The following is a 7,632-nucleotide window of genomic DNA, read 5'->3' as shown; positions in this document are numbered from 1 at the left end:
TTCAACATTCCACATGTAAATTTTTCTCATGTTTCCACATGGGAAATGAGAAATGGAAATAACAACATCGATCCGAAACTCCCTTTCTTTTCTTGTAACACGCTTAATGTTGAATTATTAATTTTTGTTTAATATTTAATTTTTATACAACAAAAAAACAATTAAACATACCAACGAATGTCAAACGTCTGTCTTGTCTTATTTTTGTTTATTTTATTTATTTATTAACTGCCACTGGTTAATAAGCAAAAATATAGTATAAAAATAAGTCATGTATCAAAAATCGACAATTTTCAGTTGTGCGTGTTTTTGGAATGCCCAGAAAATGTACTATATGTATCTAGCGGCATATTTTTAACTTGATATTTACCCGCTACAAGGCGGAAAGTATTGTTTTTGCATTTTGACGAAAATGTATTGTTTAATTATTTTTTTAAATAAACTTAATATTTTTGGAAATGAAAAAAAACAGGTTTTACCAAAAAGATGACTTGCACAGTAACAAGTAATAATAAGTGGTTTTAAATTTATTTTTAAAACATTTTATTATATTTTTTAACTTTAAAACCGATCTCCTGAAAAATCAAGTATTTTTGTATGTGACGTTGTTGAAAGCAGTGAGCTACATGTACATAATATATATATATATATATATATATATATATATATATATATATATATATATATATATATATATATATATATATATATATATATATATATATATATATATGTATAATCATACTCTTATTAAAATTACAATTAATTTATATATTTTTTAAAATCGCATTAAAAAAACAGTATTTCGTTATTAAACTAGTCTATTTTTAATAATTTACACAACTTGTATTTTTTATAATAACGATGCGTTGCTGTGGTTTAATGCGGCTAAATTAAAATAAATAAAAAGATGGCAAGCATGTATAATTTCCTTAAAATTTTACAATGCACTAGGTAAATGATAATAATAACAGCTTTAATAAATTTGGCATCCGCCATGAGAAAAGTCAAGATTTGCGTGTCTTGCTTTTACGTTCAACTGATGGCGCTGCCATTGCAACAAATATAGCTGTTTTCCAATAAAAACATGTTTTGTATGTCAAAGATAAAACATGTTTAAAATATCACAATTTTTTAAGTAATCGGTGAATTACTTTAGGAAATTAAAGATTTTTGAGGAAATTAAAATAAATATTATTATTTGTGTAGATTCGTACAAGAAACGAGAACTTTCGAATGTAACTTTAAGATGATGATTATTGTTTGTTTTTTTTTTTGTTTTAAAGATTGGATTGAAATAATCGCCACTTTGTTATTGCAGAGGTTCCTATGGCTCAGCTACCTCTTTTGGAGATCGATGACTTAAGTCTTCACCAAAGCAGAGCGATATGCAGATACCTTGCTAAGAAATGTGGACTGGAAGGGAAGGATGCCAAGGAATCAGTCCACATCGATATTGCTGCCGATATGATATACGATTTTAGGATGCGTATGTTATTTTTTTATATCCTTCCTCATAATGCATATATGTACTTAAATCTAGGTTTGTATAACCTGATATCTAGGAGAGCAATGAATGAGGTAAAACAAATTGAAAACTTTTTCTTTAAACCCTTATCTGCACCCGATGGTGCATAGGGCATTGCATCATATCAACGCCGTGTTAACTTGATCGTTAACTACTACTACCATAACGCCGTTTCCCCGCAGGGGTAGGCAGAGAGGATGTTATATATTATAATATCTTTTTTAAGGTCTTAACTTTATTTATATAAGTACTACAATTATCGAACTCTCCGCAGGCGAAAAACACCCGTCCTTAATGTGTTCATAATATACACGAAAAAAAAGTTTTGTACTACTTTTTCAATATTAACTCTTGATCATTTACCCATTCCTTTATTTTGCCTTTGGTCCGTACTCTTAGTTGTTCTTTTACCAATTTAAAATGCTTGGAACTACGTATTGAAGTGTTCTGGCATATTAAATGGTTAACTTTTGGACCATTAACATGACGTAGTATTTTTTCGTGTAAATTGTAACATTGAGTTCATTTATATTATTCATATATTTTAAAGTCCTCACATATTTGATGCTATATGAAAACTTGTTAGTTAAATAACAAACTGTTTATAAGAAAATAATATATGAACTGATTTTAATTTAGAAAATCTATAAAAATAAATAAATAAGTTAAGCAAATAATACAGACTTACCCATAAAAAAAAAACAATTAAATTTAACTACAAGTCCACTTCAAAAAATATTGTCACTGTAACACTCCCCTTATAATTCATTGTTTACTTTGTGTAATTCCACTTTGATAAACACTTATCAGTTTCGGAATAATCATTCCAACATCAGTTCATAAAATGAAATTGTTACTGTCTGACATTTATTTTAATTTCATTTTTATAACCTGGTGATGGAATGAATATTCCGAAACCGCTAGTCGCGAATTAGTGTTTATTAAAGTGGTATTACACAAAGTGAACGATAAATGATAAGGAGAAAGTTATATTACCGTACCACAAAGTTAACAATGATTTTTAATATATGTATAAAAAATATACTATTATTGTGATTATTTGTCTTCTTTCTCTCATTTGAATTTTTATTTTTGATCAAATGTCAGACCGTAACAATTTCATTTTAATCTACATTTGACCTAATGATGGAATGATTATTCCGAAACCGGTCGTCATAAAATAGTGTGTTTTTTTAAAGAGGTTTTTAAATTCTTTTTTATATTGTTTAACAACAGCAACATATGTAAAACAAAACAAATAAAAGATATACATTAAAGAAGCCAATTATAGTAAACCACAAAAACATAAAGATTAATACAAAAAATTAAGTGAAGATCTAGCAAATGAATGAATGTGTGTGTGTGTGTGTGTGTGTGTGTGTGTGTGTGTGTGTGTGTGTGTGTGTGTGTGTGATGTTGATTCAAGTAGGGACATACTCGTCCATACAATGCAGAGTAGCATAGTTTTTAAAGATCCTGAGAGGACAATACGCTCACTCCTTTCAAGAACGTCATAAATCAAAAATCGACAATTTTCAGTTGTGCATATTTTCGGAATGCCCAGAAAATGTACTATATCCCAGCAAATGCGACATGATTTTAACTTAATATTTGCCCGCTACAGGGCAGAAAGTTTTGTTTTTGCATTTTAAAGAAAAGGTATTCTTTAATTATTTTTTTCAATAAACTAAACATTTTTAAAATGGAGAAGAAACCTTCAGGTTTTACTAAAAAAAATCTGTTGCACAGTAAAAAGTTTAAAAAGTGGCTTGATATATATTTTTAATACTTTTCAATAAAAAAAATTTTAAATAAAAAACGTTCTCCTGAAAAATCATGTTTTTTGATTTATGACGTTCTTGAAAGGAGTGAGCGAATAGTTAATAATTACACAAAGTGAACGATGAATGATAAGGAGAGTGTTATATTACCCCACTACAAATATAACAATGTTTTTAATATACAAAATAATATAAGGAATTGTATAATTTTTTATCAATATAGATTTACGATCGTTGAAATACATAGAAGACCTGTCTATGCAACAGAAGAAATACGACGAGTTTAACGGATCCTATATACCACTCTTCTTGAATACACTGGACACAATGGTGAAAAACAATGGAGGATACTTAGCGAACGGAAAGGTAAAATAAACAAATTTATAAATAGATAATTTATTTTGTTGATGAGAACCTCTATAGTTCTCAAAACTTGTGGTGAATAGATTAACAAACTCAAAAATGGTCCATTTTCAATTAAAATTTTACTTAGAATATATTACTATTTCTTAAAATCTACTGTGACACGTGTTTCGATGCATTCCGCATGATTTTCAAACACCGTTGCGGTGTTTGAAAATGATGCGGAATGCATTGAAACACTTATAACAGTAGAGTTTAAGAAAAAGTGGTATTTACTAAGTAAAACATCAATTAAAAATGGATAGATTTTACCACAAAGTGACTGCCGAATCAATTGATGAAATTAAAAAAATGGTATCATATGAGTATTTTATTTAAATCATCATATTATTCCACAGTGCCAATCAACAAATTATTGAAATCTGTAATAACTGATTCCAAATATATTAAAAATGTCTTTGAAATGAAACAGCTTAGGAGGCAATCCGATAGTTGATTTGATGATTGAATGGACAAGAATTGAAAGTAAAATTTCAAGGACGCGTTGTTATTAAAATAACTACCATTTCATGTTATCCTTTTAATAAAATATGTAAAATATGTTTTTTATCTGTTGAGACACTTTTTTAAATTTATTTTGAAATTTATATTTCAACTATATTTTAACACCAATTTTTTCCATTTTTTTATTGTAATTTCACCAAAATTTTTGTGACATGCGTATTTCGATGCAATTCACACAATTTTCAAACACCGTTAATTTGTGTAAATGATGCGGAATGCATCGAAACACGTTTCAGATTCGATTAAAAAAAATTGTGGTAATTGCGGTAACAATTCCAAATTGAATAAAAAATTTAAAGGTTTTACCATTTTTAAAGCTTCCAATGCCTTTTTTTCCTATTTTTTTTAATTTGATTAGTTTATCAAATAAAATAAATTAAAATCCCCTCAAATGAGTTCAGGAAATTATTTTATTGACTTTTATTTCAATACACATGTCTTGTTTAAAAAACTACATTTGTTTTCATCGACAAGTGATTACAAAAAGTTACGAGCAAAAATAATCATCTGTCGATGAAAACAACGAATGTTTTCGAAACTAGTCGTATGTAACGAAATAGAACTCTATAAATGGTATTAAACAAGTGTTTATTTTTTTTTAATATCAATATTTTTATTTAAAAATCTGAATTTAAAATTATATATTAAACGTGCTTTTGATTCGATACAAAACTGTTAAGATTAAAATTGTGTGAAACGTTTCCTTGACACCCTTTCACACTCCTCCCTCTAAAGGTACTTTCTGTTGGGGGAATATTTACCTTTCAACCGAAACAAGGTGTTAATGCGCTAATGTTCCCGTTTCAGTTGACATGGGTTGACTTCTACTTCGCCGGGGCCCATGAATATTACAGCTTCCTCGCCAGATTCAACATCCTAAAGGACCACGGCAACCTGAAGGCTCTCGTGGAAAAGGTCTTCGCACTTCCTGAACTGAAAGAGCACCTGAAAACTAGGCCTGAATGCGAGTACTGAAAACTGAAACGTAGAAATATTCACCTTTGACTGTTGATTTTTATCATTTCTGCATAAAATTTTGACTTGCAAATTGATGAGTAAATATTTTCTGGGAGGGTTTGTTGTAAATTGATTGGAAAGTTTGCTAGAATTTGTGCTAGAAAGGTTTAAAGCTATCGATAAACCTAAGTTCAAATCACGTTAAATATCTAATTTATGTAAATAATTGAACCAGAGTAAATAATAAAATCGATCCTGCCTATGTTAGTTTATATAATCTCTGTATAAACTTTGGACTTACAAATTGGTTAGTAAAATATCTCGGGGAGGGTTTGTTGTAAATTGATTGGAAAGTTTGCTAGAATCTGTGCTAGAAAGGTTTAAAGCTATCGATAAACTTATGTTTAATTCGGGCTAAATATCTTCCAAATACATAATTTATTTAAATAATTGTACCAGCGTATTTGCAGTTAATTTTTCATTATATTGTTTGAAATAGTACTTACTTACTTAAAACATCAATTTCGTAAATACTAGACACTTTTTGTTTTAAGCTAGGTAAACTATTAATCAAACATTATTGCTATAAATTTATTGCTGTACATAAATTATCACTGAATTATTGCTTTAATAAAATGTTTTCACTTCTCTGAGCAACTCTTTTACCATCTGCAATGTTTTTTAACCATTTTACATAGTGTGGTTTACTATCGTAAAATTTCAATTAAAAATATATCATAATTTTTTAACAGTTTTTTGAAACCTCTTTTGTGGAGTAGTAGAATTTTTGTATATATATATATATATATATATATATATATATATATATATATATATATATATATATATATATATATATATATATATATATATATATATATTTATATTTATATATATATATATATATATATATATATATATATATATATATATATATATATATATATATATATATATATATATATATATATATATATATATATATATATATATATATATATATATATATATATATATATATATATATATATATATATATATATATATATATATATATATATATATATATATATATATATATATATATATATATATATATATATATATATATATATATATATATATATATATATATATATATATAAATATAAATATATATATATATATAAATATATATATATATATATATATATATATATATTTATATATTTATATACATATATATATTTATATATATATATTTATATATATATATATATATATATATATATATATATATATATATATATATATATATATATATATATATATATATATATATATACACACACACACATGTATTTGTAATAAATTATATCGTTCAACTCATATAATAATGCCATTGTGAATGAGTGTTATGGAAGTTTCATTATAAAACTTTTACCTTAAGTACTCTACTGATATGTGACCACGGAACACGTAAACTTAGCCTGAAATAATGGAAAATGTTTTATTACATCTCCTTACCCCTATAACTCTCCTACAATGGTTATGGAACGAACGCCATCAGAATAGATGTAGAATTTATGGTATAAGACGTATATTTATGTATATGTATACGCGTATATTGTAATATACAAAATAAAAGGATATATTCAACAAGTTACAACTCATAACAGTTAAACAACTGTTTGTTAAAACATTCCATACATTTGTTTTTCAGAAAAACTCTCACATAACACAACAAAGCACATTTCACCAATGTACACAAAATACAATTTATACATTTTATACATTTTATACAATTCACATTAAACTTCAAGATCAAAGATACATCGAACAAAACCTAACACATACCTTTTTTCGTGAAAAAAAAATCTAGTCCTGTGCAATAAAGTTGTACAGTCTTCTATCATTATCAGTAAAGTATTCATTCATTAAACAACGAAACTGAGCATAAAATAGCTATTTATAAATATATAATGGAAGTAGATAAATCTTAAATAAATCGCATCATGTATAAAGTATAGCATAATTTGTGCATTGTTTTATTTTATTATTATTCAATTAGGGAGTTTAGCTAATAAATTTATCACATAAATAAGTGGAAAAAACTGTATCGTTATTTATTTATTATATAAAATGCAGTTCTACAAAAATGTTAATACAAAATTAATATATAATGCCCAATATAAGTATGAATAATTAAATAATTTCCTAAGTTTTTCTAGTAAAAGGTGGAATAATTTCGACAAGATTTATATAAATAAAAAATGCTATGTGTTTTTTTCTTGTCTTTCTTTGCTTTCTTTTGAAAGCCAATGGTGCAAAGAGCACTGTCATAGAGGTAATGACAGATCATTAGCCCTTTAAATACTTAGACTTCCATATTCTTCTTCATCTATACTGGATATCAATTTAAATAACTCCCTAAAGGACACCCTCAAAATATTGTTATTT

General features: G+C 26.2%; 1 protein-coding gene across 1 annotated transcript; it reads left to right on the top strand.

Moving 5' to 3' along the window:
- Nucleotides 1-1,323: 1,323 nt before the first annotated feature.
- LOC148300174 (glutathione S-transferase-like) lies at nt 1,324-5,841 on the top strand. The gene is made up of 3 exons (XM_088275150.1): nt 1,324-1,489; nt 3,533-3,675; nt 5,044-5,841. The coding sequence occupies exons 1-3, from the start codon at nt 1,330-1,332 to the stop codon at nt 5,209-5,211; spliced, it is 471 nt and encodes a 156-aa protein (XP_088131276.1). The 5' UTR covers nt 1,324-1,329; the 3' UTR covers nt 5,212-5,841.
- The last annotated feature ends 1,791 nt before the right edge of the window (nt 5,842-7,632 follow it).

Source organism: Brachycentrus maculatus, unplaced genomic scaffold (genome assembly GCF_059751285.1).
Source record: "Brachycentrus maculatus isolate JH-2025_06_01 unplaced genomic scaffold, ASM5975128v1 h1tg000806l, whole genome shotgun sequence".
NCBI classification, from domain to species: Eukaryota; Metazoa; Arthropoda; class Insecta; order Trichoptera; family Brachycentridae; genus Brachycentrus; species Brachycentrus maculatus.
This window is presented reverse-complemented; position numbering and strand designations above follow the sequence as displayed.